The 12214-nt window shown below is 44.7% G+C and overlaps 1 protein-coding gene across 1 annotated transcript in view; it reads left to right on the top strand.

Moving 5' to 3' along the window:
* RBM18 (RNA binding motif protein 18) overlaps positions 1-2719 on the top strand; it is a 21720-nt gene extending 19001 nt beyond the window's left edge. The window contains exon 6 of the mRNA XM_006747064.3: positions 666-2719. Within this exon, the coding sequence (XP_006747127.1) occupies positions 666-825 (160 nt within the window). The 3' untranslated portion in view covers positions 826-2719. The remainder of the gene's footprint in view (positions 1-665) is intronic.
* The last annotated feature ends 9495 nt before the right edge of the window (positions 2720-12214 follow it).

The raw sequence follows: 12214 nt of genomic DNA, 5'->3' as shown, positions 1-12214 counted from the left end.
AAAAAAAAAAAAATACTAACTTCCCATTCCCGCCTCTCCCAAGCCCCTGGCAACCCCCATTCCACTTTATGTCTCTGATTTTGAATAGTTTAAGTACCTTATGCAAGTGGAAACTGGCTTGTTTCACTTAGCACAATGTCCTCAAGGTTCATCCGTGTTGTGGCGTATGTCAGAATTCCCTTCCTCTTTAAAGCTGAATAATATTCTGGAATGTGATATGATACCACCTTTTGTTTATCCATTCATACATCGATGAACGCTTGGGTTGCTTCTACAATTTAACTGTTGTGACTAATGCCGTTGTGAACAAACATCTCTTCCGGACGCAACTTTCAGTTTCTGCATGAATGAATCGAGTGCCTGCTGTCTGCCAAGCACTAAGGTGTCAAGCAGTGTTTGTGTCTGAAGATTAAATGTAGCCATATGCGAAGTACAGCTAACTGTGTCTGGGTTGTTAGTAAAAATTTAATAGATGGTTCAGGTTTGATCTCTTTGTTAAAATGTCACTTGGTGGGTGTGTGTTTTATGTGAAATATTTGCATATTCATATTTGAGTTACCTTGTTGCTTCTGTGATATGCATAAAAGGCACAAGGAAGATGAGATACACAAGTATTTCCTGAGTGCACCCAGGCCCGCTCTGATCCTCCGCTGTCCTTTTTCCAGTGTCACTGCAAAGATAAAAGCCATCGAAGCAAAGCTGAAAATGATGGCAGAGAATCCTGACGCAGAATATCCAGCAGCACCTGTTTATTCCTACTTTAAGCCTCCAGATAAGAAAAGGACTACTCCTTATTCTAGAACAGCTTGGAAATCTCGAAGATGATGATTATGAATTATGGTAGCAGCAAAAGCAAATTGGTCTCCGCACCTGAAATCCTCTGCCTTTGTACTTTGTCGATGTGAATGGTACTACCCAACAGAGCACAATCACATGTTAACGTTTGGTAACTTGACATGTCTGGATGTTCTCCTGGATGAGTTTCTTCCCTGAAGTATGTGTGGAATTGAGCATCGTCCAGAATAAATAGGATTGTATCCAAAATTGTGATTTGAACACTGGGATGCTCTAGTTGGCTGGTTTGTTTGGATTTGTAACTTCAGAAACATTATATAGTACGCCAGAGAGAAAGGCAAACATAAAAAAATGTTATTATTTAAGTCAGGAAACTAAATGTATTAACGTCCGTCTTAAAAAAAAAAAAAAAAGCATTTTTCTGTGCTCAAATGTCTTTACAACATAAAGAAAAAGTAAGAGGGAGGGAAGTGAGCAGTTTTGAATCATGTTGAGAACTATTGTTCCAGAACTTATTATGGAAATCCCTCCAACTGGACTAAAAACGTCCTTGGCAAAAGGGAGCTGATTCTTTGAGCAAGTGTTGTGGTAATCTGTTTAAGAATTATGGTTACTGTTTCAGAATCCCAGTTAGGAAAGCGTGGTGTATATCCTAAAATTGTTTGCATCAACACAACTGTAGATTCAAATTTAGCATTTTATACCACAATGGAAGTTCTATCTGGAAATCCAGCTTTTATTCTATAGTGATCATTTTTTAAAAATCTAAATAATCCTGCCTTCTATAATGCCAAATGTTGTTATTAATGTGGGACTTTTAAAATTGCACTTATTGCATGAGATTGTTTTTTATAGCATGAGAATGTTCTATTTGGAATTGTATCATGGTCAATCTAAATAGAAAAGCAAAATTTCTTTGAAAACCTGATCGTTGCTATATTGATCTCTGTCAAGCATACTATTTATGAATAATTATGTAGGGGTCTGTGTTGAAGAAATTGAACTGTCTTGTGCAGCATGAAGAGGGGACATGCAGAGGACACAGAAAGTCAACGGAGCAGGCCCGACTCTGGCACCAAGATTGTAAAATGACCTGGTTTATGTAGTTCTTAAAGGCTTGAAAGACTGCGTGACTTTAGAATGATTCTTCCTTCGTAGAACATTCTTCTGCCTAGATGTGTTTTGCCACTTGGAATTTCTTAAACGTAAGAACAGAGAGAGAAAAATAAATCCGCAGATGTGGGAGTGTGTTTCTGTCAGCAGTTTTGGTCACTTCGGTGCCAGGTTGACAGGCTGTTTTCACTGGGCAGCACCTTTGCTTCTTTATCAGGTAAACCATTTTGCGACCTAGGCGCCATTCTTAGTGATTACGGACACCTTACCATGATCGTTCCTGGCAAGAGGAAGCTTTCATTTTTAGGAATTCAAGTCTTCCTGTGAGCATAAGTGAGTTGAAGACACTTGAACCAAATCTTGAGCATAGTGAGGTTTCAGAGTTCACAGAACTGGTTTAGAGAAATTCTCATCCCCTTTCCCAAGGTAAATCTTTTTAGATATCTTTAGATATTAAATACTTTCTGCATCTATTAGCTCGGTCTGTGATGCAAGTAACTCTCCTTCCATTTGAGGGATAGTTCAGGGAGACGGGAGCATTATCTCCCATTTTTCTGGTGACTTCTTAAGAGTACAGAATTCACCATTTTATCCTTACGTCCTCAAAGGGTTGTGGTGGAGTAGGACTTACTTAATGCAAAATAGTCTTCTATTTTTAATAGGAACCTAGAAAATACTTAACTTTGAATTATCTAGCGTTGTTTCCTTTAGAAACCAGAGCTATTTATTTGTATTTAAAGCAATGTTTATTATTTGTACGGATTCCTAATTCCTCTGTGTGAATAAATGCAAGATAGTGTCTGTGTGGTTATGTCTTCTCTCGTTTATTTTCTGGAATAAAGACTACAGTCCTCTGGTAGGCTCGTTTCCCCTGGGGACTTGGGCTGGGGTGTCTAGGCAGGGTGCTTCTCTAAGTGCCTTCTCTGCAGAAGGCTCTGGCTAGAGGCGGACCTCAGAGACCGTTCTTTCTACCCGCTGTGCCTGCCTACTTCTGTTATTAGAGATGAGAAAGAGACTAGTCGTTCCCACAGCAAACCTGACCATTTGAAAAGAAGCCATAAGTGGGAGTCCGTGAAAGTATCACACTGGGTTTGGTCCTTCTTTCAGAGTCGAGGTTTCGAAGAATAAATGTATGTGTCGTAAATATGCTGAAAGCAGTCTGGAGAAAGGGTTGTAAAATACCAGGGTTAACTTGGCTGACTCACTGTTTGAAATTACAAGAGTGGGGGCGCCTGGGTGGCTCAGTCGGTTAAGCGTCTGCCTTCGGTTCAGGTCATGATCCCAGGGATCAAGCCCCGCATCGAGCTCTCTGCTCAGCAGGGAGTCTGCTTCTCCCTCTCCCTCTGCACCTCTCCCTGCCTCGTGCTCTCTCTCTCTTTCGCTCTGCACTCTCTCAAATAAATAAAATTTTGAAATTACAAGAGTGAAGAATTGAAGGAAATATTCAGGAAAGAGGTATGAGCTATATTCGTAATCTCGGCTCTGTTCTATCAAATGCAAAACATAACCCGAACCAGTGGACATTCTGTAACTGGCATCTCCGTGTTGCATAAGAGGAAAGGTTTTCCAAAGCATGTAAAAAATCAACAGCAAAAGTTTTTTAAAACCAAATATTCCAGAGCACTGTCTCCTGTTTATTAAGTTACATACAGTTAATTTCTGAATCAGCAAGTAGATCTATGAATTTTTAATACTATCATATAAAAGGAACAGGATTAATTATTGCCTTATAAATTGAATGTTAAGTATTTCCTATATGTAATCACTATGTTCCTAAAATATGATTTGATCCCGGGGCACCTGGGTGGCTCAGTCAGTTAAGCGTCCAACTCTTGGTTTTGGCTTGGGTCAAGATCTCGGGCTTATGAGATCGAGCCCTGCATCAGCCCCTGTGCTCAGCGGGGAATCCGCTTGAGATTCTCTCTCTCCCTCTCCCCTCCCCCTGCTCTCTCTCTCTCTCTCAAATCTTAAAATGTGATTTGATCCCATCGTATTTATCTTTGATGTCTCTCTCTCTTGCTCCTCTCCAGTCCCTCAACAAATCCTGTCAAAATCCATCTTGAATCCAACCACTTCTCACCACCCCCAACACCACCGTTTTTGTTCAAGCTGTTGTCATCTCTCGCCTGGACCCTTGCAGTGCCTTCCTGATGATCTCCCTGCCTCCACCAGTACCTCCTTAGAGTCAGTTTTCCACACAGTCAGCCAAAGCGATCCTTTCTAAAATCTGAGCACGTCATTCCAGTCTCAGTGGCTTTGCATCACACCTCGAATAAAATCCAGAGACCTACAAGGCCCCGAATGGCCTGTCCCTGACTGCCTGTCTGTCCTTAGGGCCTGCTGTTACCGCCTTTGTTCACTGCTCCAGCCACACTGGCCTTGCTGTTTCTTGAATACGAGGGAGCCCCAACCCCAAGGCCTTTACGTCAGCTGTCCCGCAGAGCCCACTCCCTCATTGGTTCATGTCTCTGTTCAAACATCAGTGATCAAAGAGCCCCAATCTCTCTTTCTAAAGTCACAGCCCTGTCACTTCCCAATCTCCCCCCTTCTTCATTTTCTTAATAGCATTTACCACTATCCAATTTTAAATATCAATTTATTATTTTATCTTCTTTTTTTAATTAGAATGTAAGTTCCATGTGAGCAGGAACTTTTATTCACTGCTCTATGTCCAACATTTAAAACAGTGTGTGGGGGGCACCTGGGTGGCTCAGTCGTTAAGCGTCTGCCTTCGGCTCAGGTCATGATCCCAGGGTCCTGGGATCGAGCCCCACATCGGGCTCCCCGCTCCGTGGGAAGCCTGCTTCTCCCTCTCCCACTCCCCCTGCTTGTGTTCCCTCTCTCGCTGTGTCTCTCTCTGTCAAATAAATAAATAAAATTTAAAAAAATAATAATAAATAAATAAATAAAACAGTGTGTGGTATATATAATAGATGCTCAATAAATATTTGTTGCTGAAAAATCAAAAGTGTGGTCCTTGAGAGCTGAAGGGCCTTGAGAGGCTACCCACATGGCCCCTCATGGCCCACATGGAAAAGAAATAACCCCAGAGAGAAAAGGGGACTTGGCTAGGATCACACAGTTAATGGGAGAGCACCAGATAGAACCCAGGCCAGCAAACACCTCACTTTGGTGTTTGTTACACGGGCAAGGTAGCATGTCCCTTCTTTTTTGTACAGCCCACAAAGCTAAGGATGGCTTGCACACTTTTAAACATTGAGAAAAAAGAATACTATTTTGTGACCCATAAAAAAAAAAACATGAATTTTGAATTTCAGTGTCTGTAAAAATAAATTTTTCTTGGAACATAGCCACGTCCTCTTATGTCTGGCTATTTTCCCACGACAGTGATAGAAGGGGGGGCATTGAGCATCGTCAGATCCTCGTCACATCTTTTGGGATAGAGAACTGGCTGTCCATGCCTAGTACCATCACTGCACTGAAAAAAACTATATGGGTACAGACTAGACACCCTCTTTGTACACGTGGGGAAACTAAGACCCAGAGAGCTTTGGCATCAATTATGCCCTGAGCTAGACTGGTAGCTCCAGCTGGGTGAGCAGGCTAGTCAGGACTCAGTTCAAGCGACAAACACTACTCCAACCCGCCTTATGGTAGAAATTTATTTGGCTCACGTAACCAAAAAGTCCAGGTGTTCAAATGATGCAGTCAGGAATCGATCTTTTGATTGTGTTTTCATCTGGGTTGGTTCATTCTCAGGCAGGCTCTCCCTAGTGGTCTCCGGAGAGAGACTTGAATCCCAGGTATAAAAAACAGATCTGTCAGAATTTATCCCAGGACGTGGGACTGTATCTTCCTTCTGCATTTGGTCTTACTTGGCTAGGATTACGAATCATACAGAATGGCATGTCATTTTTATTATGTCCTGCAACCTTTGTTAGCTAGAAATAGAATTTAAAATGCAGCCTTAAAAAAAAATCAAACAAATTAAGTTTTCCTCTTCTAAAAACAGGTCCCTCCCCATCATGAAGCTTTCTGGTGGGTGATCTCATCAAAAGGAAAGTTATTCATTCTTCAGACATGCGCTGAGCATCTGCCATGTGCCAGGCGTGGGGAGTGTAAGATGTTAAGGCACGGTCCCTACGCACTATCACGTGCCATGATAAAGGCAAGATCTGGGAGCTGGGAGAGGGCAGAAGATGGGCACCTGACCAAGGTGGAGACGGGTGAGGGCATAGACCATTTCCCGGAGAAAGCAACACCTGAGCTGAGTGCTGCAGAACTGTTTAAACACAAGCCAGGCAAAAGGTTTAAGAAAAACGTTGGAGGAAGAGAAACGAAGCCCATGGAAGTGAGAGCTAATCGTAAGAGGAGTTAAGACACTTCTGAACACCGGGGCGCCTGGGTGGCTCAGTCGGTTAAGCGGCTGCCTTCGGCTTAGGTCATGATCCTGGAGTCCTGGGATCAAGCCCCACATCTGGCTCCCTCCTCAGCAGGGAGTCTACTTCTCCCTCTGACCCTACCCCCTCTTGTTCTCTCTCTCTCTCTCTCACTTTCTCTCTCTGAAATAAATGAATAAAATCTTTAAAAAAAAAAAAAAAGACACTTCTGAACACCTACACCCATAGGATAAACCAGGTGTATGAGGCCTTCCACGGTCTGTTCCCAAACACATTCTCTCCCTAACCAGACCCAACTGCTTGAACACCCCAAATGCAATGTCCTTGTTCAAGACGGTCCTTCTACCTGGGAAGTCCCTTTTGCACATCCACACCCCATTTGTCAAACAGACATCTTCCTACCTATCCTCACTGCCCCCGAGGCAGTTAATTGTCTTTCTGCTTCTCAAATGCCTGATTCTGTTTTAGCTTATATCACCATATGTTTTACAGGAATATAAATAATAAAATGTGTCTGTTTTTTTAGTAATTTTAAAAATTATTTAAAATTTTTTCTAATTCAAAAATCATTCTCATTGAAAATAAGATTAGCCTCGGGGACAAGTTGCTTTACCCTGAAAACAAAGAGCAAACAAGTCAACTCTCTTCTGTATATGGAGTTAATCCTCGATGCTGTAAAAATCTCAACTCCTGTGGCTTCAGCTGCCATCCCTCCACTGATGTCTCTGAGGCTCCTTTCTGCAGCTCCAGGCTGTCTTCCGAACCAAAGACCTAATATCCAGTTCATTCCTGGGCACCTCCACCTGCATACTCCCCCGGCATGTTGAACCCAAACTGAGTTCCTTATTTCCCTTTGCCCCTCCCCAATCACTCCTGTGTTCCATGCCTTGGGAGACAATGTCATAAGTAAAAAATTAGAAAACTATGAGTTATCTTTGACATTTTCCACTCCCCCATTCCTCACAACCTGTCTCCTAAATAACCAACTTTACGTATTAATTATACGTGATATTATATAGACTGCTATAATACATATAATGTATTATGTATGTGAGTATTATGTATTATATATACTATGGTTCTACATAGCATAGAGCTTCAATGCGTAAATACTATTTAGGAGACTGGGTGTGTTATATATATAGTTATAAATATATATAATATATGACCATAGATAACATAACAAAGTGACATATGACAATTATGTCTTCATCATATTCCTTCTTTCCATCCTTCCTGTCCCTGCAAGTACCTCCTCACCTCTCCCTTAGATTATTGCAATATCTTCAGGACTCAGTGAAGGACTCAACCCCTTCAAATCTATCCTCAAGCCACTGCTTCAGTCATCTTTCCAAATCCCCAATTTGACCATGTCATCTTCATGCTTAAAAGCCTTTGATGGCCCCTCACGGGTTTATATGTTAAAGTTGAGGTTCTTTAGCAGGTCGTACAGGGCTTATCTCAGTGTAGCTCATTCTTCAGCCTTATCTCCCCTCTGCTGGGAAAAAAAGGTTAATAGGGAAGATTTACTTCAAATAGTGTGGCCAAGGGCAGAATTCTGCGAGGAGGGGACATCTAGCCCTTTGAGGACTCGCCGCTTAATAAGCGCTTTCTATGCCTTTGTGACACTCACTGGGTGACCACGTGCCTGCCGGATGCCAGGCCAGTGCCAAGTTTTTAACCTGGAGCTATATCTTGGTCTTCCAGGCTCATCGCAGCTTGTGTGGGTTCTCTGGCCACTGTGGCTCTGTGCTGGTGCGTCTCATCCCCGCCCCCAGAGGCACTGGCATTGTTTCAGCCCCTGTGCCCAAGAAGCTACTGATGATGGCCAGTATGGACGACTGCTACACCTCGGCCAGAGGCTGCACTGCCACCCCGGGGGACTTTGCTAAGGCTACTTTTGATGCCACCTCCTAGATGGGTTCTCTGTTAATGCCTAGTTTATGGTCGAGGAAACTGAGCCTCATAGAGTTTGTCCCTTGCCTTAGTTCCCACAACCAGTGTGTAACAAAGTCAGGTAGAGCTCAGGCTCCCCGACTCCAAACCCAGCATCCTTAGTCTCCATGCCACACTGCATCTGCAGAGACGGAGGCAAGATGCTGTTCTCTGTACAGTTTGGCTGGAAGACACACAGCTTTCAAGATGAACCCGAACTCCTCGCCCAGCACTCAGCCCTCCGCGATCTGGCCCCTTGGACCTCCTCAGCCTCATCTAGCAGACCATTCACTGCGCACCCCCTCTCCATCCTGACCCAGCTCCCCTCAGACCCGGCCTGACTCACAGTCACTCATGCTCTAGGACTTCACTCAAGGGTCACCTCCTCCAGGTTGCCCTTCCTGACGTGGCTACCCTGTAAGCCAGGCGAAATGGCCCCTCCTTCTGTGCCACCCACTGTGTAGTACCTGTCATGTTAGACTGCAAATGCTGACTGTCTTCTCTCCCCATAGACTGGGCTCCTCGCAGGCAGGGACCAGGATGGTTCACTCTGTGTTTCCAGGGCCTTGCCTGGCAAGGAGTAATTGCTTTATTATCACCTGCTGACCGGAATTCACACAGCGAATGTCAGAACTGGAAGGGGACTCCGGGTGACTACGGTTGCTCGCATTTGCAGTATACTTGAGATCTAAAATGCCCTTTCAGACCGGTTATTTCATTTACTCCTCTGAGACTGGTATCATCCCCATAGGTGAGAAAACGGAAGTTCAGTTAAGTGACTTTTCCAAGTTCGCCCAGCCAGGAAGGAAGTGGCTGGGCTGAGACTGACCTAGGGTCTATTTGACTCCAAGGCTAGTGCTCTTTCCATCACTTCCGCAGTGATCTGATTCAAATAACACGCACATTTTACTGATGAGGACGCCGAGGCCAGGGGAGCAAATTGCTTGCCCAGGTCTTGCGGTCCGTACCCCATTCCGTGGTCTTTCCTCCACCCAAACAGGAAATGCCCAGGAGGGTCACAAGGTGAGGACTGGGTCCTGAGCTGGGAAAGGGTGGACTGCCTGTACCTCTTCCCATTGCTCATTTCCCATTTGTCAAACCTGAATGTTTAAATCTTGTATTTAGTATTTATTCTGAAATGGCTTTCATCTAACTTCCCCCCCCTTGCTCACCAATTTAGCTGTCAGAGTAAATAAATGTGAAGCTGGGTCTCTAGCCTCCCCTGGGCTCACATTACCTTCCTAGAATTACACCCCAGTGGGGTGGAACCGCTGCTGGGGGTGAGGGCGTGTTCCCATGAATTATCTAGTTACTGCTGAAGCCTCTTTTCAAACCCAAACCTTGGACCTAGACTCAGGTGGAGAAGGATGGCAAAATTCACCTTGGAGGATGAAATGACCGTATCATGTTTAGTGACCGGGAGAAAGAATGAGGTAAGGACCAGATCACATTGTACCTTCCAGATGCTTATGACGTCATACACGCACGATGCTGATGACACTAAGTATACAGACTCCGTATGACATTATACACCTAAGGTGTTTATACCATGCCAGAAACGGAGGCGACACTTTTAAAAATACTAGTTTTTAATATGTGGTTCATTGTCACTACACTCCTGAGAGGTAAGTGTTGGTATCTCCATTTGTAAGTAAGGAAACTAAGGCTCAGAGAACCTAAGTGACTTGCCCACAGTCTCCTGTAGGAAGAAATCAAGGATCCCAATGGAATGCACTGAGTTTGCTGATCCTGATTTTGCCAAGCCACTCATATATGGACTCTCTTTCCTGCTGGAGTCAGGAGTTGTTAAAGAGAGATTTTTTTCCCCAAGTGAGTTCACTCCTGTCCCTTTTGAGGTCAAGCAAGCCTTGGGTTGGAATAAGGGCTCTGCAGCTCCCTTAGGTAAGTTATTCAAAAGAATATTAGATTATTTGATTGAATGAAGCCCTGCCATCCCCCATTAAAAAACAAAACAAAAAACCTGATATGGCATCTAATAGAGTAACACCTGGAAAATGTAGCCAGTCCATCCTGTAATGATGGGAGCCCTTTGACATGAATCATTTGCTCAATTTTCACAAGGATAAGAAGTAGAGTCTGTTGTCACCCCCACTTCACAGATGAAGAAGCTGAGGCTGAGCCAGGGACTGAATACCTTGTCCGGGGGTTACTGGGTCATAAGGGGCAATGCTAAGACTGGCAACACAGCAGTCTGGCTCCAGAGTCTCTCTCATGATTGAGATGAACACCTCTTATTCCAATTTTGATGTCCTGAGCACCTAATCCGAATTCAGGAACGGAACCGCGTAGTAGGTAAGAGTTTGGGTTCTGGAGTCTGAGTGCTACCGCCTGAAATGAGGCTCCTGTAAGCTTGTTTCCCCAGCTATAAAATAAATACAATAACAGCGGCACCTGGCTGGCGCAGTCGGATGAGCATGCAACCCTTGATCTCAGGGTGGTGAATTTGGGCCCCACACTGGGCATGGAACCTACTTAAAAAAAAATAAGTATAATAACATAACCTCCTTGTAGGGTTGCTGCAAGGGTTAAGGAGTATAATACAGTAGCTGAGTGTATTCGGTGCAAAGAGATAATTGAGGAGGAGGAGGTTGTTCATCTGTGGCTATGTGGATGTTTAAGGGTGCACGTGTATGTGTGTGCACACGTGTGTATATGCACACATCTCACTAGCTTTCTCATTGCAATCGTTCTCTTCGTATAAAAGATTAGGATTCGGAGAGAAACTTTTCACTCTGAATTTCTGTGTCTGAGAGCAGTGAATGTCCAGGAGGGGGTGGGAGATGCCATTGGTTGGGGCTGGGGCTGATTCTGTGTATCTTGGTGTCTGTAAAGGAACAGTATTTGTATCTTTGAGGGACATAGGTGTGGGTCTTTTGTATGACATTGATGTGCAGGTACCCTTGTCTGCCATGTGTGCCCGTGTGTGTGCGTGATCGAGGCTGTAACCATCGGGAATCCTGCCGTCCGCAGAGGTGTATATGCTGTCTCCGCCTATAAATGGTTATTTTGCCATTTTGTGTGTGCATATCTGTGGGTGTCTGAGTAGAGGACATGAGGTTTTGCTTGGGTTTGGAGCTCTGTAGTTGTCTGTGTGCTCTCTTGAGTATGGATGTGAGTACAGGCGGAAAAACAGTTGTGTGGGGTGCACATCTGTAAATGAGGGCAATTAGGGGTTGTGATGATATGCATGGTGGCGGGGGGTGGGGGTGTCGTGATGTCAATAAGGTTGGCTCTAAGTCTGAGTGTGCATATTTATTTTTCCAAGATGATGTGTATTTACATGTGTCTCTCTAGGCTCAGTTTGTGTGTGGAGAAGGGGGCTGGAGGCTGTGAGTGTCCACTTGTGTGTGGATATCGTGGAGAGTGTTCGTGTGTGTAAGCCTCTACATTTGAGTCTGAGGGTTTTGTGTGTGTGTGTGTGTGTTTAGGGGCCGTGTCTCCTAGCCACACGCCTGGGCTCCCCTGCCTTCCCCACCTCTCTGACTATCAATAGAACTCTACAGAAGGTGAGGTGTGCATTAGACTGGATGTCTCAGCAAATCCCAGAGGGAATGGGGATAGCCCAGGCAATCCCTCCCAGGAGAATTGAGGGAAATAAGTGCCCCCCCCAACACACACACCAAGTAACTCCCCATCCCCCACCCAACCCAATCCCATTCAGCCCTAGGAGCCAGTCCACTCTCTGGTTGTTATGGAGCAGAGGCATTTGTTCAGGTGTGCATACGGATGCCTCGTATTCCTGTAAATGATGTGAACAGGTAATCATTTACGGCAGTATGTACACAGATGTACCGGGAGTGGGACTGCAGCAACAGAGTGTATGGACTCCAGCTCGGCCCGCAGTGTGACCATGGGTCCCTCTTGTACCTGCGAGCGGGGCTGTGCCTGAGGGCCGTGGGTGCCCCCTGAGGGAGGGGCGGTAGTGAGGGCTGAGTGGGAGGGGGTGCTGATGCCTTTGTATGTCAGCTGTCTGAGTCTCTGTCAGCAGC

The sequence above is a fragment of the Leptonychotes weddellii genome, chromosome 14 (genome assembly GCF_054177405.1).
Source record: "Leptonychotes weddellii isolate Sample4059 chromosome 14, ASM5417740v2, whole genome shotgun sequence".
NCBI lineage: Eukaryota > Metazoa > Chordata > Mammalia > Carnivora > Phocidae > Leptonychotes > Leptonychotes weddellii.
Note: the sequence above shows the minus strand (reverse complement) of the source record. Positions and strands in the feature narration are given on the sequence as shown.